The following is a 21,259-nucleotide window of genomic DNA, read 5'->3' as shown; positions in this document are numbered from 1 at the left end:
TTAATTGTATACCTCTTGTTATATATAAAGAACTCATTTAATGTAGGTTTATATAAGACTCAAAGAAAGACCTATTACTTCCTTAAAAAGTATGTAATAAGTTGTTGTACTCACTATAATCTAAGAAGGGAAGTGTATCATAAAGCTAAGTACTGGGGAGATGTGCCCATATACTGGCATCGTTATGGCCCATCCCTGAAGCTGGGTTTGAACGTCTGGAACGAGACCTCTGTCTTTGAACCATCCTCCCATGGTGTAATTAACGAAAGACCGCACACCACCACAATTATCCTTGCCAAACTGTATATCTGTTGTCTTGGAGTCCAAACCCCCAGAGATGTCGCTTTTAGCACGTCTAGTTAACAGGATATGATACTCTTCACAGTCACCCCTTCGTCTCATGAGTTCATTGATCAGCTTGAGGCTTTGTGTAAGCTCGATCTCTTCTGACCCATAGATACTGGCTTTAACAACGTCTACGCTCTCTAGGAACATTTGCAAAATGGTTATAGAGACATCGAAATCGCCTCCCAAATGTCGCAGGTCTAGTTGGCACAGCATTGTCTTTAGGAATAGGGATATAGAGGCTAACTGAAATATTAGTGAATGGGGGATAGCCTGGGCGGAAATGTTGCTACCAAGGTATGAGAAAAAGGCAAACACCGCAAGGGTACCATTCAAGGACTGATGAGTGTGCTTGATCGGGCTACTTGCGAGCATCGCCATTCCTAATTGAGGAGTTAATCGTAGAAACTGTGGCCTTTGAGCTTGTCTTTAAAATCAAGCATCGCTGCTCCGAAGTCACGCTGGGTAGTAGTCATGGTATTCCCAGATTGGCCAAGTGCACAAGAATAAGGATAACCAAGAAGCCGTCAGATTAGCAACTGTTCGGGAGCTTGGGCGAAGGGATGCGGGGGTTGCAAATGAGGCGGCGGAATCAGGCTAAGCAAGGCATAATCAATAGCTGTTGGCTCAAAACTTTCAATTACATATATTGGATGATTATATGTTATTATTTACTGTTAACCTATGGATAAAGCCGGTAGGCGTCGTTTGTAGTGAAAGGCGATTCTGGCGTAAATACTTCGGAGTTGGCCTTATTAGTGTCCAATGCTTGGTGTACTCCACGTGCTTATTACAAGACACAGTTCTACTAATCGTCCCATATAAATAAACATATCATAGAAACGAGGATGTAATATATGCTATTAAGAGCTATCAACCAACAACATTTGTCCCTTGCCCAGCCTGATTCTGCAGCCTCATCTTTCATGCAAACCCCGCATTTCCTCTCAGCTGAACTCTTCTTACTTGAGTCGTTTTCCTCCCATTTAGTTCAATACAGAAGCGTAATTCGCTGCAATGTCTGGAGCTGAAGCTGCCCTCCTCAGAGTGGGCATTCTCTGCAATACAATGCAGATCATCACCTTCGCTAAGGACGCCATCCACGTCTATCGGAACATTCGCGATGGCCGAGCTCCTGAACCCAAACTGGACTCATATTTCAAGAACGCAAAGGCTTCTTTCTGCGAGATGAATCAAACTGCCGCGCGAATGCGGCCACTGAGCAACGAGCAGCAGAAGATCGTTGATGTTGGCAACAAGGTCCATGACTGCGTGGATGAGCTGCAAGAGCAGTTTGCCAAGCTACATGTTGATGAGCGATCGAAAAAAGGCTTTCGTGAAAAAATTGCAATTTTCAAGAAAGCACTTTAGCGTTATGGCGTGGAAAGGAACTCCAGGATGCTGAGGAGAACCTACATCGATATGAACAACTCCTGCACGGTCTCCTGCTGGATCGTGTGTGCAGTCAATCTCAAGCTGCTGAGATCGCCTCCTTGGAATCATATCAGCTTCTTCAAGTGTCTTTGCAATCCATCATCTCAGAACTTGCACACGACTCCACGAACGTTGCAGACCTGTTCGCAGCTTTCTCTAAGGGCATTGGTAATCGAGTTGCAGATGAGCATGCGACTACAAGAACTGTGGTTGAAGATCGTGCAAAGTCAGCGGAGAACAAAATCTGCCAGAGTATGTCTCAGACGATCGATCAACTTCGTCGGGAACTGCTGGATCGCGAGCAGGACAAGGGTTTCGAGAAACAATATGAACAACTTCTTTCGAGTCTAAGGTTTCCAGAAATGAACAGCCGGAAGAACAAGATATCAAATGAGTATCCTGGGACTTTCAATTGGATATTCGATCCACATGCCTGGCGGCAGTCAGATGGAGACTCGTCGTCCGAATCCTGTCTGACAGACATGACTAGCCAACTCTCTGAACATAACCAGGATTGTGAGGCCAAGAGCACCGACAATCCACGCTTTGACAATTTTGCATACTGGCTAGAATCAGACTCGAACGTCTTCTGGGTCAGTGGCAAGCCAGCCTCGGGCAAAAGCCTTCTAATGAAATTTCTTGCTTTCAGCCGTTCAACAGTCGAGCATCTAAAGGTTTGGCGTTCTGATTTCCAGGTTCTAACACACTTCTTCTGGAAACCCGGACAGAAATTGCAGCGGAACGTCGAAGGAATAGTTTTATCACTCCTTTATCAAGTCTTGGATGGCAGACCTGGTCTTTGTCGAAGGTTGTGTGAAGCCCAATCTTCCGTGCGGCACAAGAGAAGCTACTTAGATTGGAGTCTCGAAGAACTGTCAGCGGCCCTGTTATGGGTACTAGAATCCTCTTCGTCAGCATTCTGCATCTTCGTCGATGGCCTGGACGAGGCTGAGGAGCTACAGCATCTACCTTGGCCAGAGTGGACAAGCGCTGAAGTCATCCACAAATTGCTCAAAGTCGATAAAATCAAGTTATGTGCATCCAGCAGAGAAGAAAATGCATTTTGCTCCTTTTTCAGTGGGCAATCTCGACTGAGAATCCATCAATTGAATGATTGCGACATTACTCTTTTTGTCAAGGCACGGCTTGATATTTGTGTACTTGGGAGGTTCGGTCGAGATCATCTGTCACACGAGATTGTGAAGAAGGCTGAGGGCGTGTTCTTGTGGGCCGCCCTTGTAGTAGACAGCTTGAATCGGGCCATCCGCCAAGGCAATGTATCCATCAAAATGCTGCAAGAGCGCATTGAACAGACTCCCTCGGAGCTCTCTACTCTATACACTGACATTTGGGGAAGAATTGGAGATGACGTCCACCTACGCAGCATTCGAAGGACTGCTTCGCTCTACTTCAATCTTGCTATTACAGCTCGTGAAGTCAAGGATTATTTGCCGCACATGAATCCCTTCAGCCGCCCAAACACAGACGCTGCGAGGATGTCTTCATTATTAGTCATGGCAGCGGCTGCCCAAGACATGTCAATGGCAGATATATTGAGCGCAGGTCGCCTCATAACAACCGAGGAGCTTCTTGCGAGGTGTTCAAGAGCTGAGGGCGACTTGCAATGGGCTTGCCGTGGCCTCCTTGGGGTGACCAGAACCAACGATACATCCGATTATGTTTGCGGAGATCGCCGCCTGCTGGAATACAACTTCACAAAAGTCGATTTTATCCATAGGACTGCTTTTGACTTTCTCATGGATACAGTGCTTGGTCGTGAGTGCCTTGAATTCTGTGGCGCTTCCAAAAGTCAGCAAGTTTCCAGGCTATTTGCTGCCCATTTGATCAGAGCACGGTTCATCTATCTCAGGGACCACCATCATATTGATTCAATCGATATAAGGCTCCTATCGTGCAGGCAAAATATCAATTATGATGGCTACTTGGAGATGGCCGTTGGTATGTCTTGCGACGATCGGATATCTAGAGAAGACTCAGACCGAGACGGCCTTATAAATGCTCTGAAAGCATGGCAGTCATCTGGTTTATTCAGCGGTGGCAAGTACTGCACTCCTCTTGCATACGCACCGTCAACCTTGAACTCCCTTGAACATTATATGATAGAAGCTGTTACTTCGGTCATGTTGTTGGAAAGACGCAATGAGCATTCAATCGTCGGCTTGAGGAGATTAATTGAGGGATATCCTGAGTCGATACTTCTGAATGCTATTCCACCCATCCTTCGCGCAATGTCCCTTGGGTGTCACCGTCACACGACTTTCAAACATGGTTGCGAGATACTACAATATATTCTCCGCCATTTACACTATATTGCTAGGAGAAAGAGACGCTATCGGGTCGCTGTTAGACGCGCTATTCTCGCTCTGCACTGTTGGTACATTTCAAATTGTTTGGCTAACTTGGCCATGTTTTATAATCCTGTTGCGTTTTATGCCTCGACAGAGCTGAGCGACTATTTTTATGACGAAGACTGGCAGCATATTCTTTTACTTCAGTTCCGAACTTTTCTCAGTCACAAGAAGCGGGTTGATTCCCTTTTCAAAACTCATACCCACTACGCCCTCATTGCTGTGAATCTTGTTGCAACCCACCAATTAATGAATGCCGAGTTGCAGAAGCATTCACCAAGCATTTCCCCCGTTTACGTACCAAAAGATATCAGCTCTCGATTCGATGTAGTACTCGTTGCAGACATATACGAGGAATCCCCCGACAAGTCTATGTCCACCATGAACTTCTACGCTCCTGATAGGTGTCTTCATAGCCAAATTAAACATTGGGTGCAGATGGGGTTGAGTGGAAATGCGAGGCTTGAACATGGAAATACCTGGCAAGAAATACTCAAGTGCTCTGCCGATGAGCTGAGCCCAATCAATGCTTCTAGGGCTTACAATTATGTAGTTGATGAGTTCAAAGATGCGGGACTGGACTTTTCGAGGCCTATTTTATTTGATATCGGGTGATAACAAGGAACTTAAGATTTAGGAAAAGAATTAATAAATCAAAATAGATTATCGTTTACTTTGTATCAGTATCTTATGTATAATTATGATTCAAATTCTTATATAGATTTTGACGTAGATTTCTGTCCCAGGTCCATCCTTTTCTTCCTCATCAGAGCTCCAAGCTGAGAAGCGCCAAAGTGATTTTGTATTCTGGATACTCCATGCTCTATCAGATCGATCTCGGCAGTATCGCCAGGCTTCGCTTTAGCTTGAGAAGTCGGAACAACAACGTCATCGCCGAACAAAGCCGCCATCTCTTCGAGGCTTTAAAGAGACTAGTTCAATTTAGTCAAGGTCTTCGAATACATGATCGAAAGCACTCGCTGTCTCGGGAAGAAAGAAAAAGAAGAACAAGGCAGCACCAGCGTTGGATGTGATGAAGAGTGAATTGACTGATAGTTAAAGCTTATGACATCTCAACGAGACATGACAATGAAGAGTGAATAGTATCTATATATAAAGTCAGTTGTCTCGCATATTTGGGAATCTCAGGTGCATGGATGTACCGACAACTGACATTAATAATAGCCGACAGTACGATTTATAACAAAACGATGGCAACGATGGCAACGATGGTCACGATGGCCTTGGTCGCCACAGCGAGATCCATACCCTTAGTCCTGAAGAGGAAAGGGAATAGTTCTGAAGACTAACCAAACCATGGCGTTAAAGAAGATAGCATAGCTTATCGAATAGAGGAGGACAGAGGCAACGGCGCCTCTCGCGCTAGCCTCGCTGTCGTTATGTGATGGCCCAAATTCTGCGCTGAGAGCGATGCAAATAGCAATCATGACGCAGAGTACTATAGATCCACACCACAGGGCGGAGTACGGGGCATTTTGTCGGCGGAGAAGACGAGATAGCTGATCTAACAGATGATGCCCATCATTCTGGTAACATCACAGCCAGAAGAGCTAGGTAATTTAACAAAAACCAGTTCCCTTAAGGCTCCATGGAAGGGTCCTGACGCTTTTGGGCATTTTTGTATGGCCACTTTTGCACAATATCAGGGAGCTTACCCAGGTTGCTTTCAGCCTGCGCACTGCATCATAAGGCATGATTAGTAACTCAACTGGTGCAAGTCGACTTTGCCAGGAATCCATTAACAAGGCGCAAAGTATGCTTTCCTGCTAAACCACAAAACCATAAGGAAAGCTCCGTTATAAGACGGAGCTGAAACATAATCCAGTTCCCAAAACAATCATAAAACGAGACATAGAAGGGATAAAGGGCTGAAGGCTTGCTGGTGAGGTATGCTACCTTTCCTAATTGGAAAGGCCTCGCCCTGCACCCAGGCTAGGTTGTTTAGTACACTATGTGTAACACTTATTGCAGTAGTGTTATCATTGGTCTGAAACCGGCACCAGCAGGCTGCCATGATGAGGAAGAAGAGAGAACTTTCTCCGCAGCTGGAGCTTGCACGAAAGGGTCAACTTTTGACAGGATAGACATTTCATAGCTCTCCGCCGTCTCCGTTCCCCGGCGGGAAGTGGATAATCGATTGGTCTACGCCCTATGGGGCCCAGGATTGAGGATTGTGCCTGGTATGGTGGAATTTTGAGGAATCTCTGTTGCACTGCCTGAGCTGAGACCCTAAGACCCGGTCTAGCCCCAACCCACAGCGCCATGGCGTGATGCGAACGGCGATCAGACCCCCAAGACCCCGCAAGGCTGAAAGCTGAAAGCAGGGGGCCAGAATATAAAGATGTGAGTTTTGACAGCAATCAACAAGAAAGTCACTGACTGAAAACAAGAAAGAAGAAATGAAATTTAAAGAATCAATTTACTTCAACTGCCTCGAATATGAGACGAAACTCGAGGCACTGGTTGCAGCCCAGAGAGTAAGCGACATTCGAGAGCGGGAAGTGATCAAGAACCGCCAAATATACGGCTACTCTACCAAGATTGGCATGGGTGTCATCCTCTGGCTCCCGACCATGGGACTGTCGACCATCACGTCCATTGTCGGCTTCAGACAGCTTTGGGTGGCTTGCTTAAAACTCGACGTGATCAATCGCATCATCAAGAAACATAAAATCACGCCGTATGACTGCAATCTACGAGATCGTGTCATACCTATCGTTATCAATGTATTAACGGCTGGTGTTGGCTTCGGTACATCAGTGCTGCTGAGCGACATCGCAGCCATGGGAGTCGAGGGAGCATCAGCGCAAGGGGTAGTCTTCGATCCACCACATGGTCTTGGGGAAATAGCAGACTCAGCTACGACAGACCCCAGCAATTTCGCCGACGGCTTCCTCCATGGCGCCGAAGCTCAGATGGATTCACTTTCTGCTGCCCTCGGCCCTGGCGATGCCGCTGCGAACGTGACCGAGGCAACCATGGAGAACGCGGTTCCTCTTTCAGTGGGAGGCGAGTTCATGGACGGTGGGAACGTCGGGTTCGAGGCAGCAGCAATATTAGAGCGGTTCTTGGTACAGCAAGCTGTGGCGAGTTCACTTGAGTATGTGGACGACCAAAGCGCGCGCAATTGTGCATACAGAGAAGTCCTCAAAGGTAACCAGGTTTCTGAGTTGCGTCCTACGGATGAGATGTACAAGTGGCATGAAGAACTAGACCAGGTCCAAGCTGCCATCCAGGTACAATATGTCGAGTTGATCACCGCACATTCAGCATTGCTGAATAGAGGCAGTACAGCGCAATATCTCAGAGATTTGTCAATCGAGATGAGGGATCAAGTAGTGTCACTCGATGCAAGGGCAAGAGATGACTGCTTGAACGCTGAAGATTGCCAAAAAGCTCGGTTCATTAACGCATGGGTTTCTTGTCTTAAGACGTGGGAGGAGAGGATGAAAGAACAGGCCATTAAGCAGGGCGAGTGGCAGATAATTATCAATACGTGGCAAAAGAGCTAGTTGTGTTTATATATTGCTTTTACTATGGTAAAATAGCTAACACTGCGTAAATCTGATAATCAATACACAGTAAAGAATAGTTCATATTACAAACTCTCAACTCTATCCTAAAGATATAATTTATTGCAGGTCAGGATAAGGCAGTTGCGGGCAGAGTAGCGATGTTCTGAAAGAGGGGAAGACGAATCCCAGCGCACTGCCTGAGGATCCTGGAAACGGACGAACTGACAACATTCTCCTCGCGAATGCGTACCTTGTGCACTTCACCCTGGTCTTATCCAAGCTGTGCTCTGTTCTTGGAAAGTGAGACCTATCTACCAAGTTCGCCCAAGACAGGCAACTACTAAAGGCCCTATATCAGCGAAGGTACATCACAGCAGAAGGAAACCTAATGTCAACATCCCAAATAGGTCTTAGCCTTGCCATAAGATTCGGTCTTTATCCTGAGAACGGTGAGCAACGCAAAACTGCTGGTCATGCGTTTGATCGCCTCGTCCGCACGGCTCGCTTCCACATCAGCAGAAGTTTTGCAGGAACACCGGTCATTTCCCACGCGCTATCTGAGATTGGCCGCTCACAGCTTGTCTATAGATAGTATTGACGGGTAAAATCGTTCTTTTTGAGTCAATTGAACCTCTTCATAAACGAGAAAGTCAGAAAATATGACTGTTATCATAAGTGCTTTATATTATAAACCCGTTGTTACGTTTAATATCAGTTCAATCCCTGCTTGAGATTATTCTCGCCTTGCACGCATCCGAACAACTCGGGGCTGCATGGCTTCCATAGGCACCGCAATCTTGTTTATGAAAGTTGCTAAGATATCTTGCCGCTCCTCGAACATCCACTTAAGGACATCAAAACCCTGGGCTGCCCTGTAAACCGAACGAAAAGACGGAGAATTAAACATATCTTCCTGGGTAACAGACCGTTCGCTGAGATCACTATTGTGTTCTTCGAACAAGGCATGTGCAGTGGGTAAGTAGGACTCCCTGAAGGTTTCAAAGTGAGACCGAAAGGTGTTTGAGTGGACCAATTCCCTGATCTTCTTTTCGATCTCGACAGACAGTTGAGCAAATGTCTCATCGCCTATGGCATGATCAAAGAATTCGCCAAAGTCGATAGTAACAAGATCCCTATGTTCTGGATGTTTTGGTGGGTAGGCTGCTTCAAAGGCTGATTTAAGAGCCGGGTGCATGATGTAAAAATAAGAAGACCTGTCATCCAATGTCGATGAAGAAATCCTAATAGCCTCGCACGTGCCGATTGCTAGCCATGACTTAAGCGCGTTTTCCTTCGTCCTCTGTAGTCTGTCGTCATTTTTCTCGATGATTTTGAGAACTTCATCGAGCGCAGCCATGTGTTCATCTACTACCCTGTCCATTTGGTCCGTTGTTGGATTTGTGCACTGTCGCCCGCCATCAGGGTACCCAGACCGAATACCATTGCTCTGCCACCACTCCATTCTCTCCGCATTGAACGTCTCCAATTCTCTTCTTGCTCTCTCGAATCGTGCTCTGTTTCGGACAATGATAACTGACTTAGCATGACTGAGAGAGTATGACGCAATGATCCGATGATGTGGTCGAGTCAGGGTACCAATATTTACCCGCCACGCCACTGTTGTCGGCCAGAGCTTCTCGCCTCTCTTCGTACTTGGTACAGAGACATCGGTGATATCCTTGTGTGGTGCCTTTGACAACAGGCTATTCTGAGGGTACGGCTTTTTGAGGCGATGCATGATGTCAGCGAAAGGGGACTCCCAGCATCGTGACTCATCACAAAAGACAACAGCCACTTCCGGGCTAATTGGAAGTATTAGATGGATCACATCTTCCGTAGTCATCCATATGAGTTGCATCCGCGTTCCTTTTACTTCTGTTCCAAGCACGGATTGAGTATCGCCTTCAAAATCAATTAGTCTTTCGTTGAGGAAGAACTCGTAACCATCGGCTGCTCTCCAAATCTGTAGAGCGTAGTTCTCCACGAAATGTTTGTACGTGTCTTCCGGCCCCATATTGTCGGTTTTTGCAGCATCTTTGAGGAGGTCCTCATGGTCAGTTTCCAGAAGGTAGAGCAGGTGCTCAAGCCAAAATTGAGCCGGCTCTCCTGATCGGCCACTCTCTGTCGAGGCTTCAAGCAGGCGTTGAAACATGAAGTCGTTCTCGCGGTGAGGATTATTGAGCTCGTCTCTGTACTGCTTGGAACGCCTCATGGAAATGTTCATGAACTTGAAGAGGATGTGAATATCCTTCTCAAGGATGTCGATGTGGTCGAGACCTTCGGTCACAGCCGATCTGATTTTGGCGAAAGTGGTGCTAGTTTTAGACTCCAACTTGCTGAAGAGATGTTCTATTTTCATCGGATTATTGCCGTCATTGTTGTAGTAGAGGTTTTGTTCACCACAAGTCTTGCCAACTTCCCCAAGGCAAAATTGTCGACTAGGCACGTCGAATACATGTAAAAGTCCATCAAATCTGCCTCTAGATTTCTATGAGCGATTGTGACGGATCTCGTCAAGGAGACTCCTACCCTTTTAGTTTTGTATTTGCGTGTGCAAATTGCTTTAAGATGAAGCGAGGGATATAGTGGTGGAACTGAACTCCATGAGATGCCATTTTAGAAGCTGCGAAGTAAGCGTGGATTGGATCGGATGGAGCTAAATATGAACACACAAAATGCGTATGCCCAAGGACGATTTGGGAGGAAGGCTTGGTTTACTGTTACACTATTCTTGGTACTCTTTATCGGACCGTTAAAGAAGTTTTATGGTGCAGATATTGTTAGGTTGAAAAGCTTTGTAATGCGGTCTCGGTTGCACTGATGTTCTTTAATGGCGAGGATTTAGTTTGAGGATATGGGAACTGAACGCATGATAAAAGCCCAGCCCTACTACTTTCCCCGCACTCAGCACAGCAGAATAATGAGTCATTCGCCGACATGATGTTTCCAGGTGTGTTGGGCCAATTCATGCGGCCAACCGAACAGAATCAGGCAACCAATCAGAGGAGTCAAAGTTTGCACTTCTGCACTATTTATAGACGCAAGAGCACCAACAGATGGAAGTCTTGCCGGCAATCCCACCGTCATTTTATTCCATTCGATAGCTACGTCTATACGCGAGCTACCAACAATCGAGAGTGGTCGGACTGTCCTTGGGCTTAGCCACCCACAGAAACCCTGGTCATCAACTGTGCGCTGATCGACATCAAAAAGGTACGTTGCTATAGGAAGTAATTTACTATGATGTAGATGTCAAAGCATCGGACTTCTCTCACCGCAAAAATCAGCAAGGATCGAGGCACCTTTAATTAGTGTATATTTTGTCGGTAACATCCTGTCACCAGTGAAGCTGTAATCTTTCGATGGTCGAAAGGATAGCCAGGTCCCAAAGCCTTAGGCTCTGAGGAGATGATTTACGTTATCTCACGAGAGTAGAGATAATTCTACACGATCCATTAGCAGTTATCGAACACCACCTTCAACCGCTTGGCAAACCTGCTGCAGCTATAATAGGCCCGCTGTGAGACTCCCAGAAAGATATTTTTGTCGTCAAGTAGGCTATAGGCAGTACTGGCCATCATACTGCCTAATTCTGAGCCTTGTTGTGGTAACGAAACAGCCATGCACTTTGGCACCAAGTTGCCTAGGTCGAGCTGAAATGTCTTACTATTTGATTTGCAGTCGTGGAACCGGGAGAAGAGACCGTCCCGTCGATATCGCAATGTTGTATAATATAGTGTAAGACGGTAAATTAGTAGAAAGAACTCAATTACAAACGAAAACTAAGCTTGGCAGTTCTCCAAGTCAGCCACAATTCTTCCACAGAGCTCCCGCTCGCTCGCCTTGGCTACTTCGTCATCACTGCTATCAATCATCAGACAACTAAGCACAACATCCGCATAAGTGTCTCCACATTCCCATCTTAACCGGTCCAGATACTTTCTACATATCCTTCTCCTTCGCTCATAGTGATCCTCTTCATCATGGTAGAGGTTTTTGTTGTACCCTGAGTCTGAGTCCGAGTCCGAGTCTGAGTCATCATCGTTTTCCAAGTTCTTCCATAGGCCGACTTCAATAAGAAGAATCCCAAGAGAGTATACATCATATGCGTGACGATACAAACGCTTAGGATCTGCGTGCTTCGCAGGATGCTGGTAGTAGTCAAGTGTAAAGCCACTGATGTTTGTCTCTTCTGTCTCCTCTTTTGTAGCTACCTTCCCTAGCATATTGCGACCGTATATGCTGACACTTCGAGCAAATTGTTTTCGGCGTTTCACCTCTGGGTCCCCGTACGGATTTTTCCAAGTTGCGGTACTGATTGACACCATCTTTGGCATCGTGAGGTCAAGACTTTCCATTTCTGGTCCTGGCGCAGGCGCAGGCGCAGGCGCAGATGGCGGATTGGCTTGGATGACGATATCGTCCGGCCGTGAGAAGATGTAGCCCATGAGGCTGGGCTTTGAGACATCAATTTCGACCTTGACCTCGTATCGATCCTCTTGGAGTGTATTTACATGCTCCGGAAAGAACATGACCGACTCTGCGCGTATGTTCTTGTGCAGCCAGCCACTGGAGTGAAGGAGGCAAACGGCACGCACAAGCTTTCTCGCTAGCTCGAAACGTGCACCAAGCATAGATCGGATGCCTCTTTTCTGCCGGGTTCCAAGTAGTGACTGCAGCGTCACAGGCGCGCGAAGCTTCAGATTCTCCGCAGGCCGCTCACGGCTCTGGAAGCCAATCGTGCCCGGGAGCCTATATAGAATGCTGCAGTGACCTTTATCGTCGCCCTCGGTGTGGTCGATCATACCGACGATATCCAATCCGTATACATTCTTCATCATATTAGCGCCTTGAAAAGTGTCGAAGAAATTTCTAATGAGAGCGCGAAGCTTAGGATCTGCTGGCCTGACTCTCTCGATCGGTTCATCGTCGTCGCTGCTGCTGTATTCACCCATCTGACTCAACTCAAGCTTTCTATGCGATGGCAATGATGATAAGAAGCGCTCCCGCTTTCGACGATGCTTCAGTCGTTGTTTTTGCTCTTGAGTGAAGTCTAGCGGCGGTCCCCGGTAGTCTCTCATTTCCACGTACACGACTTGCTCTTCGAACAGCGCAAGGCCTTTTCCCAGATATCTCATCTCAGGTTTTATCTCGTCAATGCTCGTGAGACTCCATTCATTCACTTCCTTCCTTTCTCTATTCTTATTGACCGATGCTTTCAATGTGGCTGTCGAAGCGAGCAGTTCGTAGCCCTGCCGAACCAAAGACTCTTTGTCGATTTTCGCATGCTCGGTTGCGAGTGTTGAAGTCCACTTAAGACCGTCTGGCGACTCCTGTCTGGCCAAGCATTCCATAGTGAGATATATGTTCATGGACTCGAATGCAATCTCGGGGCAGAGGCGATAGAGGGATTCGCTATGAGATCTCAGGTCGGCGATAAGTTTCTTGAAGTTGTCCTTATCTTTCAAAGCCCATTTAAGCTTATTAAGCACCGTGAGACGGTTTCTGACTTCACAGAGGACTGGCTCGACGTCCTCAATTTTAGCATCCGGGATGATCAATTCGACATCCTGCGTTGGCTGTGATCCGTCCTGAATGGTCTTGGTTGGTTGAAGCAGGATGCCATAGCGCTTGGTCAATTTCTTCTGGTCGGACAGTGTATCTGCCAGAGCAGAAAGAGTTTTGAAGACGCCTTCTGCCTTGAATCGGTTGCTCAAAAGATACGCATGAAGCTTTGACCTCTTTCGTCTGGTATGATTGGAGTGTCCCGGGTTGTGGTCCTCTTCATTCTGAATCTGCCAATGGAAGCCCCAGGCTTTGAGAATTGATTGCTGAATTTCCAGCTCGCGCAGGTGAGCTGAAGATTCTGTCTGGGCTGCATTCACGGTGGTGAAGAAATTATAACAGTCCCGACATGCTGTGTAGAGACTCACAATACCGATTGCAAGACCAGCGACATCCATAATGGAGATAAAATAGGAAATATGTGCTTCTATGCGGTATGGTGAGAGTCGAGCTTGAGAGTTCTCTGAAAGATGTACAGAAGGTCGAGATCTGCATCTAGACCTAATCGCAGCAAGGCATCCTCTTATAATAAATAAGATTACACAGAACAAGGCCGCTTCAAGTGCTGAGGTCATGCAAACCAGAATGACCAGCAAAAATGCCCAGGCGGGCAATGTGTAAGATATGCACTCCGCCTTCTAGGCAGATATCTCTGTGCCCTCTGGCTGACAGACACGTGTATAAGGAACCCCACATTCCGTCCCAGCTACCAATCAACAAACTGCAATCCACTACCAAAATGCAGGTCGACTGACGTCTGGAGCGCCACAGCCTGTGTAATATCATGCGTTTAATCAGGCTGCGCCCGGCTACTGTGGGAGCTCTTTGCTTAAAGGCATGGTTTGTTAAGCCACTGGCTTAAAACATATCAGTGCCTGTATCATGCATATTGAGGCCATACGAGGCGGGGATGCGGCAATTTCCATTGAGCGTTGCTCGCAGAGTGATGTTGGTCAAGCAGCAATATCGCCCAGAATTCACTTTCGGTCACTGAAGGTATAATAAGAGCCTGGCAGATAAGGACGATATAGCTAGAAACAGCTCTTATAAAGGTCATAAATATATTTCCTATATATATATTTATCAGGTTTCCTTACCTGTCTACACTAAGACTGATACTAAGCATAAGCTTTTGTTAAACTCTTAAGCTTATTACTGTTCCATACCAATACACTTAGTCTCCTGCAAGGCACGAGGCCATGGTTCCATCCTAGCATCATGCCAGTAAACATTTTCAGCCAAATAACAAACCCCAGACGCCCTTTACATTCGAGTGCAACTATTAAGCCTACACCAAAGCCATTTCCGGCTATTATGGCGTTTTGTGTTGGGGCTATGGAGAGCTGTGGCTGATGACCCCCTCGAACACCCCATACCTGGGCTGGGTCCAGATTCCTTGGCGCTGCGATATCGACTCTAGCTTCTAGCGATTCGCTAAAATTGTCTCTTTGCGGGCTGTCGTCTCTCGTAGGGCTGAAACTTGCTATCAGCCCTTCACAAAGCGCGGCCCCGTTCTAAAAGCGCCATCTCAGCCACAGGTTTTCAGCTGAACTGGCTGGTCAGTAACCTCAAGCGCCCATCTAGTCTGGTGGGATATTTAAAGTAATTACCAGCCTGTGTGTTACCGAAGGGTCAATCCTCTTCAACTCATCGATCAAGATGCAACTCTCACTAGAATTTCTGTTACCTATTGTGTTGTTATCACAAGTGATAGCTGCCCAGAATTCTGGGCTCAACACTCTGCCCGTCATCTGCGCCGGTGTCAAAGAAGTGTCAACATGCGAGATCAAGGTCATCGTGCCGAATGGCATCAAGGTCAATATGAGGACTATCAAGGTCCCCACGGTAGGCCAGATTCGTTGAAGACCAATGGATAACCAGTGTACTAATACCAAGTAGTGGAACAAATGCAAAAGCCGCGTATCGGCGACACGGAGCTGCCCAACCCTGAAAAAGCCTCTCAGGCGATGTAAAGTATGGACTTGCATTCCCGGTAAGGCTTACCCTCAAAGCTCAAAAAGAATTGACTGACACCTGGTTCAGGTTGGGAGAAGAAATCGAAACAAATTCCTTCCAGTCTAACCATCCTCACCAAGGAGATCGATCTCTGCGATGAGATTCGTAGGACTCTCGGCAGGAGTCTAGGAGACAAATTCATAAAATCATCAGAGGCCCTCTGTGGCTGCTTCACTCGCTTGCAAAACTTCGCAACGACGGGTTCCTTCACGGCGATGTCAATTCGGGGTGAAATAAACACAGCTACCACAAAGGTCGCAGACGACACGCTTAGTATCGAAAAGGTATGATATTCCTCTTTCTTTCCCTATTTCCCGTCTAATACACCCAAGTGTTTTGGAAAGGTTAGTCTACCAATTCTCAACAACAAAGTCGATATTGCAAATGCTATCAAGTCGATCGCTCCCTGGGTCATCGCCCAAGCCAAGGATGTAGGTCTCAACCTCTCCCATTACAAATCTTAGAACTAATGCTCCGCAGATTGACCTTTCGGTCTTTCAATCTCTAGCCCGCGTAGTTGCTGCGTGCCAAGCCGGTAACTGCAACGCAAACTCCATCAGCGCTGCGGTGAATAGTTATCTTGCCCCCTCATTCCAAATGATGGAGCCCCCAATCAAGTCAGTCCTTGTTCAGTGGGATGGCGCCCTAAGTCGCATCCAAGAAAGCGTCAAGGATATCAACGAAGCGGCGGACTCTCTCGCATCCAACTACGATACCATGCGGGCTGAGTTCGATTCAAGCAAGCAAAAGATCTGCAAGGAGCTAAATCGGTGCGATGGACAGGGAGTCCCAAAATTCCTCGACCGGGGTGAGTCTACAGTGCCTTCACGATAATTGCACAAGCACGCACTAACCGCTTGTAGTTGATGAGGTTATTGAAGTTGCCAACACACTCTGGCCAGTCCGAGGCCCCCTTGACGTTCCATCTAACCGGCTCGGCGACAGGCTGGCTGATACGGTTCAATTTCGAAAAGACATCAGAAAGTATCCGGAGGCGGCAAGTCTAGTCTCCATGGTCAAGCAGGGCAAGTTCAAGAAGATCAGCGACATCTTCCTGTTCATGCCCATCGTGCAACGCGTGCCGGAGCTAGCCAAACAGATCAAGACGGACCTTTCACCACTTCAAGATGTCATCAAACAATACAAGCAGCCATCCGGAGACGCCCATAAGAACGTATGGTCGCTCAGCTGGTCCAACATAATCTGGCCAGATACGGAATTAACATCCGACTCACCTGAAGCTGATGCCGCATTGATCGCCGAACTTGACGCAATCGACGAACTAGTCAGAAATTACCTTTCAAGCCCTCTTCTTTCATACAGCAACGGCATTTTCATAATGGAGGCCGAGCTCAGGGGCTTTTCGGTAGTCAACGGTACGTTTGCCATGGAGACCAAGGTGGCGACGTATAACCGGTGGACGACAATATCTATGGACATGCCATGCTCCAAAAAGGAGACCAAGGTGTACAAGAAGAGTGGGCTTCAAAAGTCCTTTTCGTGGAGGACGTATTTCAAGTGCAAAGTGGCTCCCGTGACGGCATATTTCCCCAAGACTCATGTGCTTTATATCAGGATTCGAGGTGGGGCAGGAATAGATCCCAGCGAGCTATAGCATCCCCTTTCATTCCCTTCTTTTCCCAGGCTTTATGTATCTGAATAGGCAAGCTTCAGAAGCAGTGCAACTAGTCAGGATATCAATCAAGCATTCCGCCTATTGTAGGAATTGCCTTTAACAAATTTTCTTACATAGCTGCATTTGGAATGTATTCCATCGTATCAGACTTACACCTAAAATCCGTATTATTTAGATAGGTCCTTGGCTTAGTCATAACATGGCTCTGAGCTATTTAATTGGTGTCATTGAGATACTAGCCGTTGCTGACCGACAATCTGACATAGCAGCTCGCAATCATCCTCCACTCCAACATACCTAAGTTTAATGGTCATCACCAACCACTAGACCCAGAAACCATGCTTCGATGCGCGTTTTGCCGCGCTTTTACTATTGATCAGGATCGTTTTTACCTAGAATTCCACCCAAACCTCACCTCACTCAAGAAAAGCGCTGGAGATGGCTGCGACTTTTGTCATCTTTGCTGGATAGGCTTCCAACGGGAATGGGCACCTTCTGAGATTGAATCTGTCCTCAAGGGTGAAGTTCCGGAAGGAGTTACCAAGTTTGAGCCAGGCATCTGGATTTATGTCCACTTCACAGACTACAGTCCAACTCTCACTCAACCGCGCATCATCGTGTCGTGCGGGAGATATAATCCGATCACTTCTGTGAAGGAAAGCAGCCATGGACTTAGCTACATAAACCTGGCCGTCTACGGGTAATATTCGTTACATCTAGACCATGGTGTTAGAAGAACTACTGATGGGCTTTATAGGAAAGAAGGAACTGCGGCAGGTTCAAGAACACCTGGCCGGATTTGCACAGCGGAATATGAACCTGACTCATATATCACCTTGATCCGATGTTTCCTCGAAAGATGTACAAAGTCTCATCAAGCGTGCGGTGCTGATGAGACGTACGAAATGCCCACCAGGGTCATCGACGTTGGCCACGCGAAACAAGGAGACCTTCCACGACTTATCGTAACTGGCCAGAGCATGAAGGAGAAATATCTTGCACTGTCTTATTGCTGGGGACCCGGTACAGATACCTTCACCCTCAATCTCACGACGATGGAAGGAATGCTGAAAGGTATCGACGAGTCCCGCCTCGTAGCTGCACATCGCGATACTATAGCATTAGCCCGCCAGCTGGGCATCCGATACATCTGGATCGATGCTCTATGTATAATCCAGGGCGACAAAGATGACTGGGAACGTGAATCAAAGCTCATGGCCAAAGTATATGGTCACGCAACCCTTACCATCACGGCAGGGAGATCAGGCGATGCTCGCAACTCCTTCATCGCCAATACCTACAAACAATCTGCTCCCTGTTGCGAGTTTCCTCTTGGAGATGGTCTTGGTGGAAATGTTCTTGTTGGCCCACTGAGATCAACTGACTACGGTGTTACTGAGACTCGAGGCTGGTGTTGTCAGGAGAAGAGGCTGAGCCGTCGGGTGGTGTTCTTTGGCAAAGAGCAACTCTTTTTCCTATGTCGAAGCTCCGGTTACTCGGAAGACCGCAGCTATCAGGAAGGTAAATCTGTCTTACTGCACAGCTTTCTAAAAGATGGCAACGGGAGTACGCAATCGACCCGGGATCGGCTCCTGCAGTATTGGGACGAGATTGTAGTCGACTTCTCTAGACGTCAATTGTCGAACCCTCATGACATTTTCGCTGCACTTGCCTCCATCGCCGAACCTATCTCCAAGGCTCTTCAGTCACGCTACCTAGCCGGTCTCTGGGAGTGTGACCTTGTTCGATGTTTGCTTTGGAGACCTGGTTATAGAGTGAGCAGCTTCTTTGGACCAGCGACGAGACCTTTGCCAACTATCTTTGCATCTGCCCCGGTTATCAGAGCGCCTTCTTGGTCTTGGGCTTCCATTCAAGGTGGCGTCAAGCCCCTCACAATCCAACAGTTTCGGCGGATGAAGACAGAGAGCCAAAGCGGAACACCACTGATAAGGCCGAAGCAACAACAGCCTGACCGCTGGACGGTAGATCCTCACTGTGGAGCCGACGCCCTACACATGCCGTCTTGCGAGCTGCAGCTTCTGGGGCAGATTCAACAAGCAATCGTGCTCACGCGAACACCGTCGAGTGAGTTCATCGCTTCTCTTCGAAAGCAAAAGAGGCCAGCAGGTACTATGCGCCGGCCAATTGTGTTAGGGCGTAAGGAGCTGAAGGGAGGGAGCCTGAATAAAGATATGTCGGTTTTTGTGGCGTTAGGGATTTTTGACTTTGACGAAGAGGGTATTGAAGAAGTTTGGTGTTTGCAGCTTACACTAGAAGAGGGGCTCATGCTCTGCAGGAAAGATAATGAGACCTTTCAGCGTATAGGAGTCTTTCAGGTATGTAAACTGGACTGGTTTGACAGTGTAGCAGAGTCAGAAGTTAGGCTAGTGTAAGGGCTGTTAAGGTATAGATTGACTTCCTCTTTTTACAAAGATTTAAGCACGGCGTAGATAAACAATAAGCACTGTGTTCATTAAGATCTATTTCTTTATTGTGTTCCATTAAATTAGGCCCTTTTCCCTCCATCTCTCTTCACATTGCATGTGAGCCCCAGAGTATCGTGGAATATCTCCCATCTCACAATTCCTCCAGTATGTCCCCAAAATCTTGCATTGTGCAGAAGTAGTTGCTCTCATTCCTGCGAGGTATGCAGGCGTAGCCATATGTGGATAGTATCGGGATCTTGAGCAAGCTGATTCAATGATATGGCAGATCCTATCCACAGAAAACTCCAGCGTTACCTCAGAAGACGTCTCTTCACTGGGGCTTTGGGTTGTGAGGACAGCTATCACAGCGGCGCAGCGATAGATATCACTGCATTTCCCCTTCTCTGTCTTGTCCATTCCAAGCTTCAGAAGCTGCCCCATTGCTCGAGTGAGGCTGTCTGATAAATTGGTAGAATCTTTGCTTTGTACCAGAGAGACGAATAGCCAGAATGTCTCTGCTGGACATCCGACCCTATCGAAGAAGTCTCGTCCCAGCGAACTTCGATGCCAGTCGTCAAAGATGAGGCCGCTCTTGGTGTTACTGGTGGACTGTCTGACCAAGGCTCCAATAGTATCCCACCAAGCGAAGTAGGCGACAATCTCCTCTAGACCTGTAAAGCGCCTTGATAATTGCTGGAACTCTTCACTGTTGCTGCAATGGCAATCTAGTAACGAGCGGGCTCCACGTAGATGACAGTCCCATTCGCCAAAGACACCGTCTGACACGACCTCGAAGAAAGCAAAGACTGCTATACCCAGGAAGGCAGCTGGATCGGCAGTGTTCAAAGCTTCACTTAGACTCTTGAGAGCTGCGAGCCGATGCCACATGAGCGTGTCCTCATCTTGCGTCCCTTCTCCGGATGATAATGATGACGGTGAAGTTGGCAAAGCAGTATCGGTCGTTGATCCCCTCCTCTTACTTATCCTCGCCCTGAGAAAGTAATCTACCTGATCAATAAGCCCCAAACCCTGATCCACACAAACATCATCATTCGTCGCCAACCTCGCAGTCTTCAAACTACTACCAAACGCCAGCAAATGCTCCACAACCTCATGCTGGTCCGTCGCAAGCGACTTTTCAATCACAGCACTTCTATTCTCAGCCCTGCTCGGCTTCGGCGTCGGATTCGCTGCCCATACGACTCTCTGTGGATAATCTCCGCATGCGTATCCTGATTCGACGCAGGGCCGGCAGCGCGGTCTGTTGAGATCGCATTTGACGCCCCTGGCTTTGCAGGTCTGACAGTCCCGATCTCGGCGTATACCACGTGGCTTGCCCCTGGGGAAATTGGTGGTCTTTGACCGAGGCATTACGAGAGAGTTGACGATGAGGGTGATAGATTGCTTTCCGAATGAGGTGGATTATGGGGCAGAAATGGAGATGGAGGATATAACGCAATGCAATGATGCAGGATTAAAGTTGGATCTGCTTATCATGCATTTCTGGCCGTTGACTCGTGTAGATAGCGCGAACTGGACTAAAGATTTGGTTGCTTTCCTTGTTTGGTCTGGTGCAGGACCGGAGACGCTTGCGGGGGTGGCACGCTCCGCTGAACGACTCGTCTTATCAGCATCACAGGAACGAAAGCGTTATCGCAATGCTCGGGTATAGCGACGGGAATAGTCTCTCGCACCCACTCTCATGCTAATCCGATTCTAGCATTCGCCCTCCCGCATACCCTAGATAAGCCAATTCACGAGCTAAGTCTCTGCAATAGTTAACCACGTGCAAGAATACGTTTCAAAAGATGATCAGCTTAAACACTATAATCTCATTCTGGAAACTCTATTCTATTTGTTGCAAGGTAATGTACCATTTTTATCCACCTCTTTCGCATATAGTACTTTTGGAAACAATGTCGCACAATCTTG

General features: G+C 47.4%; 9 protein-coding genes across 9 annotated transcripts; 5 read left to right on the top strand and 4 right to left on the bottom strand.

Annotated features, from left to right (window-relative positions):
- Positions 1-1,362: 1,362 nt before the first annotated feature.
- On the top strand, positions 1,363-4,763 carry FPRO_07320 (uncharacterized protein; the record flags this gene model as incomplete). Its single annotated transcript, XM_031218502.1, has 2 exons — positions 1,363-1,637; positions 1,709-4,763. The coding sequence occupies 2 exons, from the start codon at positions 1,363-1,365 to the stop codon at positions 4,761-4,763; spliced, it is 3,330 nt and encodes a 1,109-aa protein (XP_031084354.1).
- A 583-nt stretch (positions 4,764-5,346) lies between these two features.
- On the bottom strand, positions 5,347-5,863 carry FPRO_07321 (uncharacterized protein; the record flags this gene model as incomplete). Its single annotated transcript, XM_031218501.1, has 3 exons — positions 5,347-5,425; positions 5,460-5,695; positions 5,825-5,863. The coding sequence occupies 3 exons, from the start codon at positions 5,861-5,863 to the stop codon at positions 5,347-5,349; spliced, it is 354 nt and encodes a 117-aa protein (XP_031084353.1).
- A 705-nt stretch (positions 5,864-6,568) lies between these two features.
- FPRO_07322 (uncharacterized protein) lies at positions 6,569-7,681 on the top strand (the record flags this gene model as incomplete). Its single annotated transcript, XM_031218500.1, has 1 exon — positions 6,569-7,681. One exon carries the CDS (start codon positions 6,569-6,571, stop codon positions 7,679-7,681), a length of 1,113 nt encoding a protein of 370 aa, XP_031084352.1.
- Positions 7,682-8,417: 736 nt separating this feature from the next.
- Positions 8,418-10,299, bottom strand: FPRO_07323 (uncharacterized protein; the record flags this gene model as incomplete). The annotated part of the gene is made up of 2 exons (XM_031218499.1): positions 8,418-10,164; positions 10,214-10,299. The coding sequence occupies 2 exons, from the start codon at positions 10,297-10,299 to the stop codon at positions 8,418-8,420; spliced, it is 1,833 nt and encodes a 610-aa protein (XP_031084351.1).
- A 1,167-nt stretch (positions 10,300-11,466) lies between these two features.
- Positions 11,467-13,647, bottom strand: FPRO_07324 (uncharacterized protein; the record flags this gene model as incomplete). The annotated part of the gene is made up of 1 exon (XM_031218498.1): positions 11,467-13,647. One exon carries the CDS (start codon positions 13,645-13,647, stop codon positions 11,467-11,469), a length of 2,181 nt encoding a protein of 726 aa, XP_031084350.1.
- A 386-nt stretch (positions 13,648-14,033) lies between these two features.
- FPRO_07325 (uncharacterized protein) lies at positions 14,034-14,396 on the top strand (the record flags this gene model as incomplete). The annotated part of the gene is made up of 3 exons (XM_031218497.1): positions 14,034-14,089; positions 14,122-14,245; positions 14,337-14,396. 3 exons carry the CDS (start codon positions 14,034-14,036, stop codon positions 14,394-14,396), a joined length of 240 nt encoding a protein of 79 aa, XP_031084349.1.
- Positions 14,397-14,908: 512 nt separating this feature from the next.
- Positions 14,909-16,880, top strand: FPRO_07326 (uncharacterized protein; the record flags this gene model as incomplete). Its single annotated transcript, XM_031218496.1, has 6 exons — positions 14,909-15,094; positions 15,149-15,242; positions 15,293-15,549; positions 15,598-15,696; positions 15,746-16,073; positions 16,129-16,880. The coding sequence occupies 6 exons, from the start codon at positions 14,909-14,911 to the stop codon at positions 16,878-16,880; spliced, it is 1,716 nt and encodes a 571-aa protein (XP_031084348.1).
- Positions 16,881-17,239: 359 nt separating this feature from the next.
- FPRO_07327 (uncharacterized protein) lies at positions 17,240-19,294 on the top strand (the record flags this gene model as incomplete). Its single annotated transcript, XM_031218495.1, has 2 exons — positions 17,240-17,601; positions 17,659-19,294. 2 exons carry the CDS (start codon positions 17,240-17,242, stop codon positions 19,292-19,294), a joined length of 1,998 nt encoding a protein of 665 aa, XP_031084347.1.
- Positions 19,295-19,402: 108 nt separating this feature from the next.
- On the bottom strand, positions 19,403-20,698 carry FPRO_07328 (uncharacterized protein; the record flags this gene model as incomplete). The annotated part of the gene is made up of 1 exon (XM_031218494.1): positions 19,403-20,698. One exon carries the CDS (start codon positions 20,696-20,698, stop codon positions 19,403-19,405), a length of 1,296 nt encoding a protein of 431 aa, XP_031084346.1.
- Positions 20,699-21,259: the final 561 nt, after the last annotated feature.

The sequence above is a fragment of the Fusarium proliferatum genome (assembly GCF_900067095.1).
Source record: "Fusarium proliferatum ET1 genome assembly, contig: FPRO_scaffold007, whole genome shotgun sequence".
Classification (NCBI taxonomy): Eukaryota; Fungi; Ascomycota; class Sordariomycetes; order Hypocreales; family Nectriaceae; genus Fusarium; species Fusarium proliferatum.
Note: the sequence above shows the minus strand (reverse complement) of the source record. Positions and strands in the feature narration are given on the sequence as shown.